Consider the following 25,929-nt stretch of genomic DNA (forward strand, 5'->3'; position numbering starts at 1 on the left):
TGGCTCATGCACTGACCAGCACTTTGGGAAGCTGAGGCGGGTGGATCACCTGAGGTCAGCAGTTCGAGACCAGCCTGGCCAATATGGTGAAACCCCGTCCCTACTAAAAATACAAAAAATTAGCCGTGCATGGTGGCAGGCGCCTGTCATCCCAGTTACGCAGGAGGCTGAGGCAGGAGAATTGCCTGAACTGGGGAGGCAGAGGTTGCAGTGAGCTGAGGTCACACCATTGCACTCCAGCCTTGGCAACAAGAGTGAAACTGTCTCCAAAAAAAAAAAATTATATTATTGATACAGCAAGTTAAATTAAACCAGTAAATTTTTACTATAGAAATTGCTGTAGCAAAAGTATTAAGAGAAATAAAAATTTGATGTAATTCTGCTACACATTTAAAAATTATTCCTATATTACCATGGAACTACTGATTACCTTCAATGTATTTTTAAAAACTTCAGTGAAAGAAGTATACAATATATGATTTTATTAATAAATAGTGCAAAAGCATCAGTGATAACTGTTTGAACATTAAATTTTTTAAACAGCCATATCTTGGCATTAGTTAATATTGTGCATATTGGCCTCTATGGCACTACAAGTAAACAGATGAAAATATTGCCCATTTTCATGCACAGGTATTCAGCTATAACACCATTTACAAATTATTATGGACAAGATAAATTCTGCAATATTCATTTGGATGGCCACAATTAAATGAGTATTAAATCAAGAAATAGCCTATGTTCAATATACTCCAGATGTCGGATTGTAAAATTTAATGTTATTTAAAACTTAATTCTTTATTTTCTTTAAAGGGAAATCTTTTGTGTATTTGGGTGCTCAAATGAAAACTAGGAATGCATTCTTTGACCATAATAACAAAATTCACACAAAAGAGGGTGTATGCCTCCTCCTCTAAAAGAAGCAATACATTTGCTCATAATCTCTCTCTCCAGGTATCATTTCTCATATTATTAACGAAAATGCTTACAAGCACCAACACCAAAATTCTGTCTTCAAGGGCAAGTTACAAAGTTAAAAAAGAGTGGTTCATTATATAAAAAAAGACAAATCGCAGCAACACTATTGCTAAAAATGACATCAATTAAACTTCTTAGCATCCACAAAGTATATTATTTCCATAAGTTTTCTATTGTGTGGAGATTTTCCTTAAGAAGTAAAATGAAGTTTGAATAGTACAGTCTGTGGGGTGGTGACATCAGCAACCGCCAGTTCTTGTCCATCAACGAGCCCCAATTCTAAAACAGAAAAAATATAATTAATACAAGCAAAAAAAATCTCAACAGAAAGGATAATACACACATAAACAAACTATAGAGTATTATGGTCTAGAAAAACATGAAAATCCAATCCTCTTTAATCAGAGTAATATTTGATATCTTAGAGATTTTAAAATAATCTACTAAAAGAGCAATTAATTCTATTAATGTCTAAAGTTATAATTATTACCTGACCGTATACAAGGCATTAAGAGGAAATCTAGAACAAGCACTGATTACTTTCACCAAAAAGAGAGAAAAGGAAAAAAAAAACCAATTAGTAAATACCCTATTTAAAATACCTTTCAATGTTTTGGAGAGATTTGGCCTTGTTCGTTCTTCAATAGAGGTTACCGACTAGAAAACAAAATTATTTTAATGTAAGACACATTAAAGTAAAATAAAACTTGATATAATTTTCTGAAAAAAATTAAAAATACACATTGATAACCTGTAAGTAAAGTGTTCTATTTTTTCCCTCTAGAGTGGCTGTAATGGCTGGAGATTTCATTTGCCTGAAGATTATGAAGAGAGAGAAGCATCAAACATCATTTTTATCAAAAGATAACGTTTCTAAGGTTTCAAAAATCACAAAGATGATTTTACGACATAACAAAAATCTACAATACTTACAAAGAAGCACTATTGGTTAGATAATCCAAAACCTCCTGTAGTTTAGCTGATGGAGAAAACTGAATATTTTGAGGAAGCTGGCTACAAGCTGGGCAGTTTTCCTACACACATAATACACAACAAATTACAGCAGCACATGTACCAATACTAGTCTCTTTATGAACAATAAAATAAAAATCAGGTTGTTTTATAATCATGCATATTTCCTATGAAAAAATTTTTATGCTTTAAAGCCTGGCTTTTCATAATAGACCATTTCTTTTAAATTACCTTGTTATAGAGTTATTTCAGGCTATAAAGCAAAAGATACATAATAAGTAGAGTTCTGGAAGTTAGAAAATGTATGGGTGACTTTGTTCAAATTTCTAACCAATAATATTTAAAAATCAAAATATGCATGATCAAAAATGTGTTAATACTACTAACCTTTCTTTCTGCTTCAAATGTGTATGTATACAGCCCATCTACATCATTGAACACTAAGTAATTATTCAAGGGAATGTATGCACTGTAATGAAAAAATGTTCATCTTTATATAATTGAACCAAGTCAAAACATGGATTTACATACATATTAAAAATGAAACCCATTACCTTGTGGCTATTTTAAAAACCTCAGTGGCACACACAGCTGAAGGGGGGAGAAAATACAGGTTCTTTAACTCAATGGAAATCAGGCATGTTAAAAGTCAGTTATAAATCAGAACAGATAAATCTACATTGGCTCTTCATTAAAAAAGATATATTCCAATTTTTAAAAACTGAGAAAGTAACAAATTTTATATTTGTTTTGTGTGATTCAAGTAATAGAGTAACATTACATGTTTTTCTTGTTTATCAGATTAATAAACGGCCTGCTTCAAATGGAACTAAAATGTCTCTTGACTGCAGAGAACTTAAGATATAATGTAAGAAAAAAATATGCAAAGTCTAATGGCTAGTTCTTTTTCGACAGCTTAGTTACACAACCCATCCAAGAAGATATCAAATTCCTACAACGTAAAAGCTGCAGCAATGTCAAAAACTAAAGGAAGCAAAATAAACTACGTGATGGCCTTTTTTTCCTCACCTGCAATGACGGCATTTGTGGAAGCTACTGCAGGAATGATTCTTTTTACTACCCCTGAAAAAATATATCAATTAAAATATGGTCATCTCTTTAAAATGAAAGAGTTCTCTTAAATTAGAAGGCATGATTATTAAATACCATTTTCTAAAACTTGATTTTTCAGACTTTCAAGCCAGAAAATAAATTTAACCATGAAACAATCTTTCACATCCCCATCATTTTGTAGTAAATTCAGAATCCTAAGCTACTGTAGCAAAGAAAACTCTCTCAAGTAAGTACTACAGAAAGGTGAAACAATAACATCATAAAAGTTAACAATTTAGAGTATTTACTATGTTCCAGGCACAATGTAAAGACTAAATAAGATATTATTTAATTTTAATAACATCCTCATGTTAATTACTCTGATTTTAAACATAAGAAAAGTGAGACTGAGAGAAATTTAATAATTTATCCACAGCTATATACTTAGCAAGAGGTGGGGATGGTATATGAACACAGATATTAACTGATACACCATGAAGAATAAGTGTTATCTAATTATTCCTATAGCAGTTTCAGTCATTTGATTCACAAACATTCACAAAAAAAGAAACGCTGCCCTTTATTATCTTTTACAACTGAGGCTACACAAAATATTAAGTACAGTTCTCTACTTCAATTCCACATTTTTCACATCAGTATTATTCACATATTAGGAATAAACAAAGCTCCACGTTAAACCATTTGTTAAAAGTACAAAATAAATACTCCACTTTATAACTATATTTGAATTGTTCATTTTAGAAGACAAAAACTTCAGGAAAAAGTAGCCATATTATTTCAGAGTGTGAGGAAGCACTATAAGATGTGTTCCCAAGACTCCAAGTATAGGCAGGTTTCAAAAACTTAAGGAAAAACGGCAAGTAGTTAAGAAGACATGGAAGAAAGACAGTTACGAAGGCTGGAAAACTTTTTTAAAAAGTTGACTGTGACCATACGATTCTCTATAGTTTTGGAGAAGAGGAAATTTAAAAAGAGATAAACTGCATGATGGTTAAACTGGAAGCTCTCCAGTGAACCACATGTAGCAGGATGTACTGAAAGGAGGAAGTGGTAGTCACAAACAGTGAAGAGTATAAGAGATGCTGCCCAGTAAGAACATTGCCAAAATGGTAAGGACTCCCCTCTTTCTCCAACCCCTGCCACCCATACCCCTGCCCTTTGACCAAAAAAAGCTAGAGTGGGCAGAAAGGTAACTTTCTGTTACACTGAGAACAAGGGGGGAAATCACAGAACAGATAGAACCACAGGCTTGTGCAACTTCACTTCCAGTTCTCTTTCTGTACTCCTTGTTGAGGCCCTCATTCATCAGGCTAGAAAGTACACACCAAGCCCTGGTAAAAGGTAAAGAAGGATGAATGAGACTGCATATTAAAATGGGGAGTTTACAGTTCCTGATTAGCACACACTGAATTCATTTGTGAATTCTAACAATTAGCAAATATGTGTAACACATGCTGCAGACACCATTCTAGGTGTTGTGCACAGTAGCAGTGAAAAAAAGTATCTGCTCATATAGTGATTTCATTTTGGTAGGGGAGATAACACAAAAGTAAATACTTGGAACACCTCAGATATTGAAGGGTTCTATGAAGAAAATGAGGTATGTGTTAGAGTGAGAATGAAGGATGCAGCCCATTAGACAGAATGGTCAGGGAAGGCCTCCTTGGAGAGGTGACAATTTGAGCTGAAACCTAAGCCATGAGAAAGATACAGCCATGAAACGACCTGAGGAAAGAGCTGTTTGTAAACAACAACGGCAATGGTCCTGGTCCTGGGGCAAGGATGTAAGATAGTGTAAGTATGAAATATTCTTTGCATAGGAGAATGAGGCTACCATTAATTAGTTCTGAGCAATTACCAAAAAAATAGAATGGTGAATGGCTCAGAAGTCATTTCAGGTTGAATGATTAGGAAAACTAGCTAAGCAGACACCTAAGAGATGAGGAGTCAGCCTGAGGGGATCCAAGGAAAGGAACTGGGGAGTATTAAAGCTCTAAGGTACAAATGAACTTGGTGTGTTCAAGAAACACAAAGCAGGTCAGTGTAGTGAGAATGCAGAGGGCAACAAGGATTAAGTATAAAATGGAATTTTAAAATGATGTTATGAGATCAGTAAATATAAGGAAACAATCACAGGAGAGAAATGGCAGATTTTCAAAAAGAAGACAAAGCTCATTCTGGTGAATTTGGTAATGATCTTGGGCAAAATTCTAAAAAAGGAAACTGTAACTAGATTGGAAACATCGATCACTACAATTGAGCATGACTGGTTACTAGACAAATCATGTTGGAGTAGCCTCATTTGGCTACTATGACTAGCTTAGCAACTCAGGAAAATGCAAAAGATAGTATACCTAGGCTTCAGGAGAGGATCTGGAAAGGTTTTTCATGACATCCTCGTGAACAAGATAAAGAAATACAAAGTACTCAAGGAGGTCTGATGAACAGAATGAGATAAACCTAAAAGGGCCTGGCCAGAAGTATGATTCAGATGTTTGTTCTCAGACAGTTCAGTCTTATTACAATTTTTAATCAATTATTTGAAAAAGAAATAAAAGATATAATTATCAAAACAGGAAACTAGAAACACCAGGTAAGTTGGCAGAATACATATAAAGAGAAAAAAGCAGGTTGAATTTTAAGAATATATTTGCAAGGACCTATACTTGGATATTAAGAAAAAAAAAAAAGACACTCCCCAAACTGCCAAGTTTATAATAGGCAGATGTGGCTTAGCAATTGTATATGTGGACAAAACATCCAGCTTTCAGTGGCTAGTAACATCAAAGAATCGAAAGTAGAGCATCAATGTAAACAACGAACAAACAATAACATAAATACCTGCTCTCCTTTAAGACTGCATCAGTTATCAGAAGTCTATTATCTAAAATACGACCAGTCACATAATGCTGCATGCTGGCCTGAACAATTAGGAAAAGTTGTTTTCTCTAACTATATTCCAGTTAACCAATATGGATAGCTGGAATATGATTAGAGAAAAACAACATGAGAACCTGAAGTTGTACAACATATCAAAGGGTTGGATATAGTTTGGATATTTGTCCCCTCCAAATCTCATACTGAAATGTGATCCCCAGTGTTGGAGGTGGGGCCTAGTGGGAGGTGTTTGGACAATTAGGGCAAATCCCACATGCATGGCTTGGTGAGCTCCCTGCGATATTAAGTTCATGCAAGAGCTGGTTGTTAAAAGAAGCCTGGTATTGCCTCCTCTCTCTCTTGCTTCCTCTACTGTCATATGACATACCTTGCCATCTCCCTTAGCTTTCACCATGAGTAAAAGCTTCCTGAGGTCTCACCAGAAGCCAAGTAGATGTTGGTGCCATGCTCACACAGCCTGCAGAACCATGAGCCAAATGAACCTCTTTCCTTAATAAATTACCCAGTCTCAATTATTCCTTTATGAACTAATACAGGGTTAAAGAAAGTAACTAGGGAGGTTTATGGCACTGATAAAAATGTGCAAAGGATGTGATCACTGTCCTCAATATATTAAAAGTTATTACTTAAAAGGGAATTAGATTGTATATGGTACTGAGACAACACTCAGACCAAACCAAAGACGATTTCCATTTTTTTGTTTGTTTGGTTTTTTGAGACGAAGTTTTGTTTCTTGTTGCCTGGGCTGGAATGCAATGGCGCAATCTCAGGCTCATTGAAACCTCGGCTACCTGGGTTCAAGCGATTCTCCTGCTTCAGCTTCCTGAGTAGCTGGGATTACAGGCATGCACCACCACACCCAGCTAATTTTTTGTTTTTAGTAGAGACAGGGTTTTGCCATGTTGGTCAGACTGGTCTCGAACTCGTGACCTCAGGTGATCCGCCCGCTTCAGCCTCCCAAAGTGCTGGGATTACAGGTATGAGCCACAGCAGCTGGCCTGAAGACAATTTCTGTTCAATATATAGAAACTTGCCTAACAGTCCTGTTCAAATGTGAAACAGACTGTCTCTAGGAGGTCATGAATTCAGTGGAAGATAAAGTGGACAGTTTGACTTGGATGACTTACAGCCTAAGTAAGTAAGATTCAATAAATTTATTAAATTCCCCCTAGCTAATAAGTACTATAATTACATGGTACCTTTACTGAACTTCAAGTGGACGGTACTGTCTAAACTCACTTACCAATTATTCTCCTGAAAGCATCCCAGCCCTAAGTCATCCCAACATCATAATTCATGACAATTCACTGACTTACCTTGAGTGAGTCTATACGTAACACCCCTAATATTATATTGTGATGCTCTCTCTAGGGATTTTTGGAAAATCCATTGTATATGTTCAGGATCATCTCCATCTAATGGAACCCCTTCTGTTTAAAAAAAAAACGAAGAGAGAGAGGGAGAGAGAGAGAGAGAAAAGACAGGAATATGTAATCATAAAACAGTATGTTTTTAATGAAATTATCCAAAGGAATAATATAGAAAAAATACGTATTTTATGTAATCCTAGATTATTAAATTAGGTTTATTACCTCCAAAAGGCTGCTCCTTAGGCCACTGCAACATCCTTACATACTCAATACAGTGTTCTGGTAGCCTGGGCATAGATGCAATGGTGCACATGGGAAAATTAACCTAAAACCACAGTTTGTCCTTTTTAGTGAATTTTAAATGATGAATTATTTTAAAATGCAACTTCCAGTTATGATCTAGTTCTTAACAGTTTCATATAATTTGTTTCAACTCAAAATATTGTATACCATTAAAAATGCCTCTCAAACTATTATAGATTATCTGAGTCACGTCACTTAGGTTGACGTGCCCATAAAGACAGGTTTGCCTTACATTTACAAGGTATATAAAATTTAAGCTTTGTTAGACTATGAGAAGAAAACTACTGAACAGATTCTCAAATATGAAGACCTTGTTATGTTTACCTAATATTTAAGTATAAAACAAACCAAAACAAAAGCAAATTCAGAGCTAAGTGAATCCCAAGTGAATACTCATAAAATTGTTTACATTTATTATTCAAAATTTCAACTGTTCTTTAAAGCGGGTATGTAAATCAAAAAGCCCCATCCTTGGAAAGATCATTCTCATCCCTGGTATCTTTATTTCCCTGAAATAAATACAGGTGAAAACCACATAGATTACAGCTTGACATCAATATACAGCTTTGTAATTCTACTTGATATCTACTCCCCAAATAAAAAATACAAATAAAGTATGAAAGCAGAATAGTATCAAAACAAGGTACTCGGTTCATATCTTTCCTCAAATAGAGCAGAATTTCATATTTTATCTTTCTTCTTAGTGTAATTTTTAAAATACAGCTACCTCTAATTAAAATTTCTAAATATTAACTAGACTTAATAATTAATCCCTAATTCCATGCCAAGATACTATAAAAGAAATACAGGTGCTTTTTTGATTACCTGTGGTGGATAAAGTTCCAGCGTGCATTCGATACAAGCAGTCATTCCAGGCAGAATCACCCGGGCATTTCCTTTAAAACCTTCTGTCCCCCCATCTATCAAAGGGACAATGGAGCTTGGATCTAAGACACCATCTTCATAATTTAGAAGCGATATCTAGGAAAACAATTTGAAGGGCTTTAATGGAGAAGGGGATAAGAATTCAAAAGAAGAAGTATGCTTTCAAGTAATTCTATGAGTCGGTTGTGCTATTGAATACCAATGTATCAAATCAAGGGATTATAATATTAACAATTTGTGTCTTCACCTGAAAACCAATGACTGGCAATAAACAATGAAGTAAATATGCTTAATTCAAAATTATACTCTGATTTTTCAAAAATATGATATCAATTCTAATTTTGCGGATGTGAAGCACAGCAGCAAGAACTTCAGAGAACTATAACAAAACCAAAGTCTTTACCAGCATGCCATTTATCCATCTTCTGGCAATGATAGAGTCCAGTCCACATACAATAATATGAAATTCTACAAAAAAAAAAAAAAAAAAAAGCAACTTTAGTTTTTAAATATGCAGTTGCATGATGATCTTTCAATGTAGATTCATCAACTGCAACAAATGTACCACTCTGGTGCAGGATGTTGATTAGGAAGGTTGTGTGTTTGTGGGAAAAGGAAGCTCCAAGCTCTATGAGAACCCAAGTTTTCAAAAATTTTCTGTTCAATTTTGTTGTAAACATAAAACTGTCCTAAAAAATAAAGTTTACTAATAAAAAAAAAAAAAAGCACTTGCAAAAAATAATTTGCACTTTCTAAGAAACAAACAAAAAACCACAAGCACTTTTTATTGTAATCCCACATACGCTCTCAGAGTTCCTATTCCTTGAGTGAACTCTCATTCAGGTCAGCATAGAAAATTGTAGCTAGTCATGTCAGCTAAAACTAGCACTCTCTTTTCAGTCTATCAGCAACATTACTGAAAAGCCAACTGTGAGAGAGGAAAGCAAGTGAAGAAACAGCCTTCAAATAGCTAGCAATATTCGAACAGCTACCAACTAAAAAATTCTGAGAATCTAGTGAGCATTTAATTTCAAGTAAAAAACTTACGTCGATAGAAAGTGTCGTTAAAATCTTGAATCTTGTTGAAATGTCTGAATATAAGTAAAGGAACTTAAGCGGCTAAGTTTTAATTTCTAAAATGAATTTGACAATGCCATAAGGAACACACTCTGCGTATATTTAAAACAAGAAATAAGTAATCAATGTTCACATCAGTGGAATTCAAGGAATCTGACTAAATGAACACAACTCTCCTTTCTGACAAAACTTTTCTGCCATTCCTCCCCTAACTACTTACTTTTTCTCATTCCTGAACCCCCATATCATTATATTTATGCCTTTGGTAGGAGGTATACTTTCTACTTTGCTTTGGTTTTTGTATAAAACCGTAAGTCCCAGGAAAGCAGAATGTGTATCTTCAATCATCAGCATCAAGAAGAGATGCAATAAATGTTTTAGTGAAGGAAAGATGCACATTATAGTTCCTATTTGCTAGGTGATTTTAAGAGTTACTGCAAAGCTCATTTTTTTAACATACACAAAATTTCAAAGCTTTTTCAGGTGGTAAAGATTTTACTGTTTTTATTTTTTGTGGGGAGGAGACAAAGTATGAATTTTTTCTACCTTTCTCATTTAACTCAGTTTTCAAGTTTCCCTACCAAACCCTTGCCAGTCTTCCCATCCCTGGAGGCTAAAAAGGAAACCCCATTCAAAATTGACTGTGGGTGAGTCAATATAGCACTTAACGTTTTAATAGCACATGTGTGCAAAAACTTGTTTTAATTTTTCTAATGAATGGAGCAATTGTTTAATAATTTATAAATTATGCTACTTCTCTAAAGTGAAGATAAATAGTCCACTATAAATTTTTTAAAAGCAATACAGAGAAAAAAGGGACAATCCATGCTTCCTCTAGATTTTTAATTCTTGCCTACAAATAAAGCTATGAACAATAATTTCAATTCTAGCCCTCAGCCATTCAGACCTCTATTCCCTTTGAATACTAGGCAAGCAGGAGACCGAAGCCACAGCTACAAAGAGGTCAAAAAACAACGCAAACAGTGGAGGAATGACAATCAGGGAACCAAGAGTCAGACTAAGAAATCTAATCTGGATTTCTAGAAAATACCCAAGGTTTCCCAGACCCACATAATGGGGATAGACTGAGTGCCCCCCACTAACCAACCCACCCCCACCAACTCAATTCTTCCTTTTTCCCTACAGGGGCCTGTATTTGCATTTTTAAGCTCTTTATTTTGAAATAATATAGATTTCAAAATAAGTAAGTTGCATAGACAGTATAGGTAGGTACCATGCACCTTTCCCAGTTACATCTTACTATAGTACAGTACCAAAACCATGAACAGAACATTGGTACAATGTGTGTTTATAATTCTGTCATTTAAACACACATAGATTTGTGTAACCACCACCCCAGGCAACACACATAACTATTCTACCACAACAAAGATCTCTCTCTTGCTATGTCTTTATAGTCAGTCAGACCATTCCTCACCTCCATGCCTAGTCCCTGGTAACCACTAATCTGTGCTCCATCTCTATATATTTTTTTTCTTTCTGAGACAGGGTTTCACTCTGTCACTCAGGCTACAGTGCAGTGGCACAATCAAAGCTCACTGCAGCCTCCACATCCTGGGCTTAACTGATCCTCCTGCCTCAGCCCCCTAAATAGCTGGGACTACAGGCATGTGCCACCATGCCCGGCTAATTTTTCTAGTTTTTACAGAAATAGGGTCTCATTTGTTGCCTAGGCTGGTCTCAAACAATCAGTCTCAAGTGATCTTCCCGCCTCAGCCTCCCAAAGTGCTGGCCTGAACCACCACACCCAGCCATCTCTGTAATTCTGTAATTTCAAGAATATTATATAAACAGAATCATGTAGTATACAACCTTTTGACACTGGCTTTTTTTTTTTTTGGTCTAATAGCTGTATAACAGTATCGCTCATGGTGGTCTTGGTTTGATGTGAAATATCTTTTCATGTGCTTTTGTCATCCTTTTTAGTAAAATATCTCTTCCTATCTTTTGTCTATTTTCTAATTGAATTTTTTTTTACTGTTGAGTTTTTAGAGTTCATTATATACTCTAGATATGAGTCCTGTCAGATGCTTTACAAGTATTTTCTCCAGTCTGTGGCTTTTCTTCATCCCTTTAAGACAGTCTTTCACACAGCAAGTTTTTAATTCTGATGAAGTTCATTGTAGCAATTTTTTCCTTGTATTGGTCATGCTTTTACACAAAATTATTTTAATTTTTTAGAGATGATGACTCACTACATCATGCCCAGGCTGGAATGCAGTGGCTATTCACAGTATGACCACAGCCTACTATAGCCTCAAACTCCTAGCATCAAGCAATCCTCCCACCTTAGCCTCCCAAACAGCCAGGACTCTGTAGTGGTGTGACAAAAGCTCACTGCTTCCTCAGTGATCTGCACCACCATGCCCCACCTTTTACAGGTCTTGCTTTTGATGTGGCTGACCTAAGCACTCTCCACCAAACCCTAAAGTTCTATCATTTTATGGTTTTTTTTTTTTTTTTTGAGATGGAGTCTCACTCTGTCACCCAGGCTGGGGTGCAGTGGTGCGATTTCAGCTCACTGCAACCTCAGTCTCCCAGGGTCAGGCGATTCTTCCATCTCAGCCTCCTGAGTAGCTGGGATTACAGGTACATGCCACTGTGCCCAGCTAATTTTTGTATTTTTAGTAGAGATGGGGTTTCACCATGTTGCCCAGGCTGATCTCGAACTCCTGACCTCAAGTGATCCACCCACCTTGGCCTCCCGAAGTGCTGGAATTACAGGCATGAACCACCATGCCTGGCCCATTTTACATTTTATATTTATACCTATAATCCATTTTGAGTTAATTTTGTATAAGATGTTTAGGTCAAAATTCATCTTTTGCCTATGGATATGAAATTGCTCCAGTACAATTTGTTGAAGACTATGCTTCTTCCATTGAACTGTTTTGCATCTTTATCAAAAACAAATTGGCCATACTTATATGGGGCTATTACTGGCTTCCCTATTCTGTTCTAGTCATCTATATATCCCTCTGATAATGCCACTGAGTCTGGATTACTACAGCTATATAATAAGTCTACAATTTGGATAGTGATTCCTCCCACTTTCTTTTTCAGAACTGTAGTAGGTATTCCTTTGTTTATGTAAATTTTAGAAGAAGATCATCTGTATCGACAATTTTGCTGGGATTTTAATAGAAACTATGGTATATATGTATACAAATTTACAGAGAAATGACATCTTTACTATATTTAATCTTCCAATCTTTGAAGATGGACTATCTCTCCATTTATTTAGATTTTCTTTGATTTCTTTCATCAGCAGTTTGTAGTTTTTCACTATATAAATCTTACTTAGCTTGTTAGTTTACATCTAAGTATTTATTTTTATTTGTAAGCACTTGTAAATGGCATTGTATTTAACGTTAGTTTTCACAAGTTCACTGGTATGTTGATTTTGAATTCTGTGGGACTTCCTACATAGAAATCACATCTTCTGACTTTCTATAAAATGCCAAAAGTTCTCCAGATCTAAATTCAAACTACAGTGTAAATACTCCTTTTTAAAGACATATTTATTGTAAAAATAAATTTACTCTTAAGTACCTTCCATTTGGCTAATACTATATTGACTGTCTACTCTGTCTGCTACTATAAGGAAACAAAGATTAATTGGATCCAGTCTAGGAATTTACACTCTAGTAAAGGAGATATGTAATTGATACTGATTAAGGGCAATAATGCAAAATAAAGTAGATGATGAAACAGGCTTTATAAACTTAAGTTAAAAATCAGGGCCAAAAAAATACTTATATAACCGTAAAGAAAAGACTGGAAGAATAGATAGCAAAATGTTACCAGCAGTTATCTCGGTAATAAAGTTACTACTGCTGATTTTTTTTTCCCTCTTGCTTATCTGTATTCTCTTTTAAATATCTCTTATAATAAAGGAAAAAAGCTTTTAAAAATTAAGAATTTTCTTTTTGTCAAAAGGATACGGAACTACATTGCAATTAGGAACTCTGTCATTTAGAAATTCTGCAGCAACTTCAGCCTTAGGTCTTCCAATATCTTTAGGCCTACAGGAAAAATATTTAAATTATAATTCATATTATAAATCTATATGATCTACATAACTTATTTTCAAACATAAAAATAAATTCACAGTAAGTTTACTTATAGGAAATTTAGAAGGAATATTTTTGCCTAAGTATTTTGATTTCAGTAATAACTTTTGGTAAACGGTCACTTAACCTTAAATGTCAACGCTTGCTGACGGTCCAAATTAACATGACAAGTCTAATTAAGTATTGCTTTAATTAAGTGAAAATCTGAACAGTGTTCTTCCTCCCAGATAAAGCATAATAATGCTATGATTCCTGGCCACTTTCCACTGTAAAAAATTATCCCACTCTTAGAGCTTAGAACCTTATGGTGTTACTCCGCAGGTCTTGGCTGAAATATACACAATAAGATTCATCCTTGGGATGCAAGAACCTTCATTTATCCCCTTCTTCCTGTGTGTGCTGATTAAGCAGCAAACTTTGTGTCCCCTAAGGAGCTACATGAAAAAAAAAATCTCACTGAACCCTATATAAAATGGAAAAAAAAAAAAAGAAGTCGTAACCATGTTTTTTTCTTTTTGAGATGGAGTCTCACTCTGTTGCCCAGTCTGGAGTGCAGTGGCACGATCTCGGTTCACTGCAACCTCCACCTCCCAGGTTCAAGCAATTCTCATGCCTCAGCCTCCAGGTAGCTGAGATTACAGGCGCCTGCCACCATGCCCAGTTAGTTTTTATATTTTTAGTAGAGACAGCGTTTAGCCATGTTGGTCAGGCTGGTCTCGAATTCCTGACCTCAGGTGATCTGCCTGCCTCAGCCTCCCAAAGTGCTGGGATTACAGGCGTGAGAAACTACGCCCAGCACCATGTTTTTAAAGAAAGAATAATTCCAAAAGTGTCAGATAAAATTGCAAATGTTACTATTATATCAAAGAAGCTGAATATATAAAGCCTCAAAAGGTCACTCTTAAATAATAACCACACATATGGATAGGAAAGGATATGAATTTCCTCCTCTAAGTTCTATACAAATGGTATTTTCTTTCCTAATATTTCCATATTCTCCTCAGAGAAATCACTCCACGTATATAATAAGAACATTATTACTTTTTTCATAACATATTTGTTTGTTATATATACGTCTATGATACCCACTAGACTATTATTTGGATGAAAGTGACCATGTTCTTACTCTCTTCATATTCCTTCATATCTAGCAGAGAGTAAATACTTTTAAAATAAATGAAAATAATAAATCGTGTGCTTAATAGAAAAAAAATCTGGAATTTCAAAGAAAAACACTTTAGCATGTCAATTTTTCTTTTTTCTGAGACATAATCTCGCTCTGCTGCCCAGGCTGGAGTGCAGTGGCGCAATCTCGGCTCACTGCAGCCTCTGCCTCCCAGGTTCAAGCAAATCTTCTGTCTCAGCCTTCAGCGTATAGCTGGGACTATGGGCATGAGCCACTACGCCTGGCTAATTTTTGTATTTTTAGCAGACATGGGATTTCACCATGTTGGCCAGGCTGGTCTCCAACTTCTGACCTCAAGTGATCTGCCCACCTCAGTCTCCCAATGTGCTGTGCTTACAGGCATAAGCCACCGTGCCAGGCTAAAGCACTGTTCTTTTTTGATTCAAAACTTTTGGTAAATGTTTTATCCTCACTTTGTACTAACTTACATAGAAAAGGCCCTGTCATAAATCAAAGAACTTAATTTCAGTATTGCATTCAATGGCTCTGCACACAGAAAGCTCCTTAGGTATGTAAAAGGGATAAAGCAGACTTCTAAGATTATTTTAAGTAATATATTCTATGTGCTTTTACAGCAGATCCCAAACAAAAGAACTCCTAGATGGTTTCTGGGAACTGTTTGTTAATTTAGCATTCCAGGATGAAGCGATCAGATTGCTCCACCTCAATAAAATGGCCTTTCACACACATCATCCTTGCAGGACACTCTGCCCAAATTATTTAACGTTGAACACAAGAATCTACCCTGAGGTTGTTGAGATTAAATGAATAATATGGATAGTTTAGAAGTACTTGCTACATATCATTATTACCATCTTCAACCATTTTAGCCACAAATTAAAGGGTATGGCCTGTATCAATAACCAATCAATTCAGTGGTATCTTTTTCAGAGCATTCACAACTCAAAATTTGACAAGCTGGACAGAGCCCACAAACTTTGCTATAGAGAAGGGAAATTTCAAGGGTTAAAAAACAAACAAAAAATAAAGCTTACGAGTTAAACATAAAGGTCACACTGCAATTACACTTCATTAACTTGACTTATTTTAATCCATACTTCAGTCTCATTAAGATATTCCACAAAGATAATGTAGAGGTTTTATGCCTATCCAAAAATTTAATGTTACCTTTTTGGCTAGCTCAACTTTATTCTATATACCCAGAACAATTTGAGCACTGTCAGTAACAGACGCAAACTTACTAACTAGAGAGAGAAAATAAAAGTCCTTATCTCTATGTATCTGTATCCTTTGACTAACAAATACATGCTTTTACCTAAGCTACTCAAACCCCCTCAATATTACATACTAAATTCATGAATGAACATTTCTTCATGTCTGGATACATGGCCTACTTCAGTTTTTGTTTTTCGGGTTTTATTTATTTATTTATTTATTTATTTATTGAGATGGGGTCTTGCTTTGTTGCCCAGACTGGATTACAGTGGCATGAACACAGTTCACTGCAGCCTCGAGATCCTGGGGTCAAACGATCCTCCCACCTCAGCTTCCTATGCAGCTGGGACCACAGGTGCACAACACCACAGCCGGCTAATTTTTTTATTTTTTTGTAGAGACAAAGTCTCCCTTTGTTGCCTCTTGGGCTCAAGCAATCCTCTTACCTCAACCTCCCAGTGTTGGGATTACAGGCAAAAGCCACCATGCTTGGCCTCTACTTCTGTTCTTAAACTCATCTTTAACAAATCACTCCTTGATGTTCTCTATATTCCATATATGCCTAAGGTAACCATCCCTCTTTGTTCTACTCCAACTGGTTCTGGTTTTTCTCTCCTCGATTTTCCATTTTCTTTCCCCTTGTAGGAAAAGCTCAAACTCTTTCCCAACTTTATTGCTCTAGTCACCATTCAAACCTTGGCTCACAAATCCCCGCCAATCTCTCACTAGGGCCTAATACTCCAGCCAGTATTCTCTTCTGACATCAACTAGAGGAAGAGCTACCGTTCTTTTCTTTCTTCAGAGCACAGTTAACCTGAGGATATTCCCCAAAATCACATAAACCTTTGGAAGGAGACCTCTTTGAAAAAACAAAAACATGTATTTGTTTACATAACTACTATCACCAAGATGCCGGAAATTTTCTTACAAAACTTTACCTAAAATGGGAGTAGTAGTTTTGTTTTTTTTTTAAATAAAATTTGTATTATCCTCTCAGTCATTTTTAAAAATTAGTAAACTGCAATGTACAAGTTCAAATGATTATCAGAGCTTAAAAAAAGAAAACCACTAAGATATTAAAACTTACCTAAATAAAAACTGCCTATTTAGATTGGAAACATCTATAGTGTCCATATCTATAACATGAATCTGTCTAAAACCAGACAAGGCCTGTGGGAACAAAAACAATCCAATTAAGCAGAAGTTTCCTCACATTTAAATATGTTAATATTTGTTTTCAATGTAGTCTTAAGTCTACAAATTCCCAGTAATAAATTCTGTGTAATTGTATTCAATGGCTGAAAAAGAGTCTTGCCAGGTATATAAAATTCAGAGTTCTTGAACAGGTCAAAAGTGTACACTTACTTAGTTTCAAATAATCTATAACCAAAAGAGAACAACTCAAAATTTATACAGATTAAAACTATTTTACATATGTATATAATTCCATAAACACATCTGTAAAATTTGTTGCTTCACTGCTATTGATGGATACTTTAATTTTACTATGCTTGCTATTATTTTTTCAAAATAATTATTAAAAGCAATTCCTACAAGCTTTATCTTAGTTTACTTAACATTAAGCATGCCACAATTCAGAAATGGTAACTATTATAAGACATATAAAAACACACACATAGGTAGACTGTATATGTAAAAGGAATATCTTAAAAGACACTGAGTCAAGAGCAAGCAATTTAAAAAGTAGGGAAAGGCAAAAAACAAAAAACCTGTTAGGTTTCAATAACAATGCCATGAATTCTAATACTACAACCACATTCAAATTTACCAGCAGATGTAAAAAACTGAAAAAAATAAGTCTCAATAACTAATTGATTTTCTGGTCTTGGTCAGTTTACTTAGATGATCAAATAACTTGACAATAATTTCTCCATTTTTCTGTACCCCTTTATGTACCAAGAGATCTTTAAGACTTATCCATATTTGTGCTTTCAAAGTCCTGACTGTTCTCAAACTTTAGCCCCAACCACTCCACAGAAACTGTACTTGTCAAGGTCACCAATAACCTCCGTGTTGCTAACTCCAATGACCAATTCTCAGTCTATCTGACCTTACCTTTCTGAGGTATTAGGTGGGGTGGGTCACTTCCTCCACCCTAAAACATGTTCTTCATTTGGTCACCACACTCATGAGAATTTGAACACTTTTTAAAAATTGCTTTCCAGTTCATTCAGTTTTCCTCCTACTTTACTGGCTAGAATTCAGAGCAGCCTTGTGCTTTGTTCTGGTGATCTCAGATGATCTTATAAGATACAGACCATCTAGCAGACATCTCAGACTTAACAGTTTCCAAAACCAAACTTGATCACTCTTGCTCACCACAACAACCAAATCTGTTCTTTTCCAGATCTTCCTCATTGCAGTAACTCCATCTTTCCAGGTGCCTGCCCCCAGAGCAAAAACTCTGTTGTATCATCCTTGATTCCTCTCTTTCTCTCACAGCACACCACCAATCCATCAGTTAATCCTGTTGATTCCATCTTCAAAATATATCCATAATCTGACCACCTGTCACCACCTCCAATGCTACCATCCTGTTCCAAGTCACATTGTCTCTTGTCTAGAGGACTGTAATAATCTCCTAATTAGTCTGTTTCTTCCCCCTCCCTGCTCTTCCCTTAGTCTATTCTCAATGCATCAGCCTCAGTGATCTAGGTGAAAAGTCAGTCAAGTCTCTCATTGCATAAATCTCTCCAATGACTTCATGACTCAGAGTAAAAGCCAGAGCACTTACAATAACCTCCGAAGTCTTTTGCGATACCCACTCCAAGCTCCTCCATCTCCCATTATCTCTCTGATATGGTCTCCAAAAATGCTCCCCCAACCCACTTCTGCTCTAGCTATGACAGCCATCTTGCAGTCCTTGAACAAACAGGAGTGCTCCACTTCATAGCTTTGTACATGCTATTCTCTCTAACTAGAATATTCTTCCTACAGATATCTGTATGGCTCATTTGCTCACCTTCGTACTCAAACAGCACCTTTTTGTAAACCTTTTCCCTTCACACCATTTGACATACTATATACTTACTTTTTCATTCAACTAAAATGTGAGCCCACCAATGCAAACATCTCTATTTGTTCAATGCTGTATCTTCAGCATCTAAAATGGTGCTTGGCATATGGGGGAGGAGGCTCAATAAATATGTGCTCAACCAGTATTATTATTATTGTTGTTATTATTATTATTATTATTATTATTTGAGGCAGAGTCTCGCTCTGCCGCCCAGGCTGGAGTGCAGTGGCGTGATCTGGGCTCACTACAAGCTCTGCCTCCCGGGTTCACGCCATTCTCTCGCTTCAGCCTCCCGAGTAGCTGGGACTACAGGCGCCTGCCACCACACCCAGCTAATTTTTTTTTTTTTGTAGTTTTTAGTAGAGACAGGGTTTCACCGTGTTAGCCAGGATGGTCTCAATCTCCTGACCTTGTGATACACCTGCCTCGGCCTCCCAAAGTGCTGGGATTACAGGCGTGTGCCACCGTGCCTGGCCTAATATCATGTTCTTTTTCATTAGAATGAGCCTTTAGGGGGCTTACAATGAATTAAATAAGCAAAACAAGGAGTCAAATTGAAAACCCTTAGTTTTCCTCTTTTGTGTAAAAGATTACTATAATGCAATAAAGAACAGGGCCAGTCCTTAAAGTTGCTTGGTGACTAATCTTCAGATCTAATCTTCAATTATTTTACACTTAAAATTAGTAAATATCACATTTGCAAATAATGGCTTCAAAATTTAATAAGCTTTAGGAAACTTTTATAGGTACATTTATAATACCTAACAAAAACCAATGCCCATCCTCCATAAACCCTTTCCTTCTATAAGTCTTTGGTTATCACACTGCTAGAGTATTTATGTTTGATACGGTACTGTCATTTTGGCATCCCACCACAGAGTATTATCATACAGACTGCTATTCATTTCATGTGAAATTTATCTCCCCAGTAACTTCAGATTCATTGAAGACAGAGACCATGATGACATATAATCCCCACAGAACCCAGCAAGGCATTAAATACAGTGAAGTATATTTAAACTTTTACAACTTCACTCAAGTGACATTAGTGTTTCTTAATAAAACTAATGTGGCTATGTTTATATTTAAACTTTAAACCCCTTGGCCAATTATTAGGGTCCTCCATCTGGCTGTGACCTGCTTTATGTTCTAAAGAGTCTATTCCAGCATTTCCACTTTTCTACACAGCAATGAGAAGCCTAGCATATAACTCTAAACCAATTCTGCCTCTACTCATTTGTGTTAAATAAACTCATGAAGATTTATGAAAAGTTATTTTGTGATTAGAAAAAGTCAAGGAAACCAATTAATTAAATCAAATTGTATACTTAATTTACTTCCAAATATATGGAAATAAGTTCAGTAAAGGTTTAGCTTTCCCAAATCTTAGGTGTCCACAATTGTCTTATTAGGTCATATAATGACCTAATGGTTCACTGAAAAAGAACACTTAACTAAGAACTGATGACCTGGATTCAATTCCAGGCACATAGCTATAATCCAGAAAAACTTCAGCAAGTCAGTCAGCATCTCTAAACCTCAATGTCTCCCTCTATATTAAATTGGGCAATGCCTTAGCCGCCTAGCTGGGTTATTTGGGGAAGCAAAAGAAATAATAAATTATTTGAAACTATACATTAAAATATGAATTACCAGTTTTGTTATTTACTTCACTGAAGTTAGGAGCGTTTTGCCACAGGAAGAACCAAAATTTGTTTGTTAAAGATCAGAGAAAAAAATGGAAGTATGAAATTTTATCAATAACCTTATAGGTGAGAGCTTTAGAATTTAAAAAGTTCCAAAGTTCTACCATTTTAATTACTATTTGGAATTTGACGTGCTAAACTTATCTAACAAAGGCTCAAGAGAAAAGGTTAATAATCACAAGAAATTTCCTAGTATGACAGATAAGTAAGGTTTACTTATCACAAAGAAGAAAAAAATATGTATTTATATATATGTGTATATTACCAGATTTTTCAGGAGCTCACATCCTAAGCCGCCAGCTCCAATGACTAGAACTTTACATGTATCTAACAAGAACTGGAGAGACTGTAAAGAATGGAAAGGCATATTAAAAGCTGGGTGATAACCACAAGGACTATAAATAAAGCAATAAACTTTAAAATGGTTTCTGATGTTTCCATGAAAAAATGCAATTAGGAAAAAGAGCAGACTTTGTATTTGATCAATTATTTGAAATTTATGAATTCTATCGAACCAGGAATTCTAAAACTCTAATGATTTCAGAAGTTTCAATGTTAATTTTTTTTTTTTTTTTTTTTTTTTGAGACGGAGCTCACAGGCTGGAGTGCAGTGATATGACCTCAGCTCACTGCAACCTCCACCTCCCAGATTCAGGTGATTCTCCTGCCTCAGCTTCTCCAGTAGCTGGGATTACAGGCATGCACTACCACGCCTGGCTAATTTTTATATTTTTAGTAGAGATGGGGTTTCACCATGTTGGCCAGGCTGGTCTCGAACTCCTGACCGCAAGTGATCTGCCCACCTCGGCCTCCCAAAGTGCTGGGATTACAGGCAAGAGCCACTGTGTCCAGCCGTTAATGTTTTTAAACTGCCTTTTATTGTATGAAATTAAAAGGCTATTTTTAACAAGGAAAATTAATCTCTAGTTTGTTTTTTAAATTTTGGAAAGGGATACAGAACATCAAATTCAGTTATTTAACTGACTTCCCAAAAATATAAAAGTTTAAAAATTTTTAAAACAGAAGATCAAGCACTGCCCCAGGTTTTTAAAGGACTAAAACAATAAGGTAAAAAGAGTAACAGGGCTGGGCACTGTGGCTCACACCTGTAATCCCAGCCCTTTGGGAGGTTGAGGTGGGCGGATCACCTGAGGTCAGGAAAGACCAGCCTGGCCAACATGGTGAAACCCCGTCTCTACTAAAAATATAGAAAATTAGCTAGGTGTGATGGTGGGCACTTGTAATCCCAGCTACTCGGGAGGGTGAGGCAGGAGAATCACTTGATCCTGGGAGGCAGAAGTTACCATGAGCCGAGATCCTGCCATTGCATTCCAGCCTGGGTAACAAGAGCAAAACTCCATCAGGTGGGGGGGGGGGCGGGGTGGGGAGAGTAACGGCTGTTTTTTTTTTCTTTATGAGACAGAGTCTCACTGTGTCACCCAGGCTGGAGTGCTGTGGCATGATCAGAGAGCTCCATGCAGCCTCCACCTCCAGATGCAGTCAAGCAATCCTCCCACCTCAGCCTCCTGAGTAGCTGAAACCAAAGACATGTATCATCATGCCCAGCTAATTTTTTTTTTTTTTTTTTTTTAGAGATGGGTTCTCTCTATGTTGCCCAGGGTGGTCTGGAACTCTTGGGCTCAAGTGATCCTCCCGCCTTGGCCTCCCAAAGTGCTGGGATTACAGGCATGAGACACCTTACCTGGCCAACATCTCCTTTTGAATAAAGTGAGCAAAACTCACAAAACATGAGATAGACAATTCCTTATCAGCAGAAATACAATCATTTAACAGAAGTAATAATCTTAAATTATCAGGCAAAAAAAAAAAAAAATTTAGAAGCACAAGAAAATATGGTGTATTATCCAAAGAAAGACAGAATTAATGCTTTCAAATCTTTTTTTCTTTTTTTTTATTTGTAATGCTTTCAATTCTGCCCAGCATTAAAGGAGAAAGTTATTCAGATGAGACACTGGGCCAAACCAAGAGTTTGCATGTTATTTTATAGGAGTAACACAATATTTCTATTTCAAAATATTATCTTTTTATAAATACAAAAGGACATAAAGATGTGCTATAGAGTACTTTTCCCTACCCTGTAATAAAAAAATAAGTCACATATAACTGAACACTTGCCTTAAGACACTATCAGTCCAAAATTCTATGCCTCTATTATTTAGTACTCACATAATTCTTAACATGCAATTAATTATACTCAAAGCTAAGATGTTCATTCCAATTCAATTCCAAAATTTAAATAAGCACATCTATATTCCTATCAAAATTAATTTCTCACAGTAGCACTACAAAAGGGGAGTATGTTTCAGAAAGCATTTTAAACTGAAATTTTAAATTTTTACATGAGGTCATAACGTTATTTTTCTCACGAAAACTTTCAACTTATATTACATGAGAAATGTGATGACTCAAATAGTCATTCAAACAAAATCAGCTGTGAATATTCAATTTCATATTTTAAGAAAAATTTAGTTTCACAAAACAATTTTATTAGTATTTTCATTGTAAGAGCAAATTAAAAAGGAAGCATTCTATTAGTTTTGAAACATTAAACTATTAGAGCAGTTATTTAAAAATAAACGTTTCTCACTTCAGTGCTCGGTTCGAAATCAGGGTGTGTGAAGGGTCCAGATCGCTCGAGGAACTTCTTTACATGGTTCCAGCGACCTTCCCAGTCTCCAGTGTCCCCACACCCACCATCAACAGCCATTCTGCACAGAACACAGTAAATTCAGCTGCAAAGATCAGTACGAAAAAAAAAACACCTACAACTATTATGGTATTCCCAAATGAAAAGGTAACCACACCAGACCTGCTCAAATAAAAAGGGAAATATTCAACGTGATTATGTTTATGCTTTGAAATTTTTTCTTGCCTATTATACAATTCACTTAAAGTTAAGAACTGCATGTTTCTATTTTTATTTCACCCAATGGATGAAATAAATCAGTCTACATGTTTTTGGTTTCCTAAAGAAATCCAAGGTCCAACTTAGGATATTGGTCTGTGTGAGAAATTGACTTCTCTACATTTGGTATTTACAAAAAAATCACTGCAAACTTCCTCAATCTGTTGCTTCAACACACTTGCATTAGGAAATATGAGATACAACAGAGAAAAAAAGTCACACTTTGAGAATTTTGATGCTTATGTGTCTGATGCAAATTTAGTATTTATGTGTCCTTTCCAAAGGTGTAATATAAAAATCATTTTGATGCGAGGACTTTTCACACACTTTTCTCAGAAATAGAGGTTATTTTTTCTTTTTCTTTTTCTTTTTTTTTTGAGACAGAGTCTCACTGTGTTGCCCAGGCTGGAGTGCAGTGGCATGATTGCAGCTCACTGCAGCCTTGCCCGCCTGGGCTCAAGCGATTCTCCTTTTCTCAGCCTCCCAAGTAGCTGGGCCTACAGGTACGTGCCACCATACCCAGCTAATTTTTGTATTTGTAGTACAGACAGGTTTTGCCATGTTGCCCAAGCTGGTCTGGAACTCCTGAGCTCAAGTAATCCGTCCACCTCGGCCTCCCAAAGTGCTGGGATTACAGGCGTGAGGCCACCGCACCTAGCAGAGGTCCTAATTTATTAAATAATCTCTTAATACTGTGAGGCGGCTTTTCTTGCCACTAAACACAAAGTTTTAGGTTACAATTACGCCACAGATAGGCATATAGATAGGCAGATAGAAACCTTTTAGAACGTACAACAGAATAAGGTGGGACTCCGCTACAAAATGCATCTATTTTATAATTCGTGTAAGATTCACGTTTGGCTGTGATTATTTTTAATTTTCTAATTTCCTATAACCCCACGGTTTCTACCGTCAAATATATTAGTAATATCCAATTTTTACAAAAGGGACCAAGAAGTATTGCCTAGCAATAAAAACCATAGGTTTGATGTCTGAGCTGTGTAGGGTTCCACGATCAACAGCACTGTGACCTTGAGCAGATTATTCATAGCCATAAACCTCATCTGTAGGCCGTTCATAGCTACTTATTTCGGCCATGAGGAGAGAGAATCACATAGCAGACTCAGTACAGTACATGGGATATGGTAAGCAATGTTTGTGATTTCATGTAAAAGTGGGAGGGAAATAAAAGGCAGGAAAGAATGTGAAATTAAGTTTGTCATTCCAGTCCTCTTGCAGCTGAAATTCAACTATCTGAGGGACATACATAAAGACCAAAGCACTGCTACTGGGAACTGGCACGGAAATTACAAACTCACCATAACCAATGCAAGAGTATTTTTTCCCCGCCCAGGCAGGGAGGGGAGTAAATTTTGTGGCGCTGGCCAGGTTAGAAAACACTTCGATTAAATCTGTCTCACCAGCATAGAACTAAGCATCTGATAAGAAACAGGTTGTGTAGTAAGTGGGAAAAATAGGCTGTTTGAGGTCAACAACCTCTTTTAAGAGTCAATTATTTTGCCAAAATGACTGGAGTGGTTAGCACAATATCTGACATGTAGAGTTATCATTAAAAGTTTGCAATTAGTACTACTGTCTCAGTGTTTGCAAAAGGTCACAAAACGGTCTTGTGCCCTTTTCCTGTGTGTTTAAGGTAGATTGCCTTTTCACAGGGTCACGGCTCTGACAATTTGGGATGGAGGAAGAGGAGTGCACAAGGGTCCTTCCTCAAAATCTTTACGTCAGGCACCCCGGAGGGCCCCTGCAAGAGCTGGGGCAGTGCAGCCTGGCCCCGATGCCCGCACCGGGCAGAGACCGGGAGCGGCCCGCCAGGCCCCCGGGGTTGCGGGACGGGGATCAGGGGATGAGGCCGCGCGGCCTGCGCTCCGGGTGTCCCCCTCCCAGCCCCCCGGGCCCGCTGCGGCTGGTCCCCTAGGCCTGGGGTGGGGGGAGGCGGGGGTCCCCGGAGAGGGCCCCGGCCTCCCGGCAGCACTAACTTCTCAGCCAGCAGCTCCTCTATTCTCCTTCTTTTCTTCTCCCTAAAAGAGAGAATAAAAGAAGGGTCAGCATCGCGCTACACACTGGGCGCCGCGAGGGGAGGGGGGCGAGGGGACGGGGCGGGGGGTGAGGGGATCCCGGGTGGCGGCGGCAACCGCCCACCGCCGCGCTCTCACAACCCAGCCCAGCCCTGCGCGTCTGCAGAGCCCCGGTACTTACGGCTCCTCGCCATCCGCCATATTGTTCTCC

At 36.8% G+C, this 25,929-nt stretch overlaps 1 protein-coding gene across 7 annotated transcripts; it reads right to left on the reverse strand.

The window, feature by feature from the left end:
- Positions 1 to 467: 467 nt before the first annotated feature.
- Positions 468 to 25,929, reverse strand: UBA3 (ubiquitin like modifier activating enzyme 3). Of its 7 annotated transcripts, XM_045385891.2 has the most exons (18): positions 25,900 to 25,929; positions 25,680 to 25,721; positions 23,365 to 23,485; positions 21,022 to 21,102; positions 17,101 to 17,183; positions 13,523 to 13,603; positions 9,528 to 9,571; positions 8,884 to 8,948; positions 8,421 to 8,576; positions 7,515 to 7,617; positions 7,239 to 7,352; positions 2,980 to 3,033; positions 2,505 to 2,541; positions 2,338 to 2,419; positions 1,912 to 2,012; positions 1,730 to 1,793; positions 1,581 to 1,635; positions 468 to 1,257 (listed from the first exon to the last, which is right to left on the reverse strand). In XM_045385891.2, the coding sequence occupies exons 1-18, from the start codon at positions 25,917 to 25,919 to the stop codon at positions 1,169 to 1,171; spliced, it is 1,392 nt and encodes a 463-aa protein (XP_045241826.1). In that variant the 5' UTR covers positions 25,920 to 25,929; the 3' UTR covers positions 468 to 1,168. The 7 variants fall into 7 exon arrangements, with proteins under 7 accessions (XP_045241826.1, XP_005547636.1, XP_015300825.1 ...); XM_005547579.4 differs by lacking the exon at positions 25,680 to 25,721; XM_015445339.3 differs by lacking the exon at positions 21,022 to 21,102.

This window comes from Macaca fascicularis, chromosome 2 (assembly GCF_037993035.2).
Source record: "Macaca fascicularis isolate 582-1 chromosome 2, T2T-MFA8v1.1".
Taxonomy (NCBI): domain Eukaryota; kingdom Metazoa; phylum Chordata; class Mammalia; order Primates; family Cercopithecidae; genus Macaca; species Macaca fascicularis.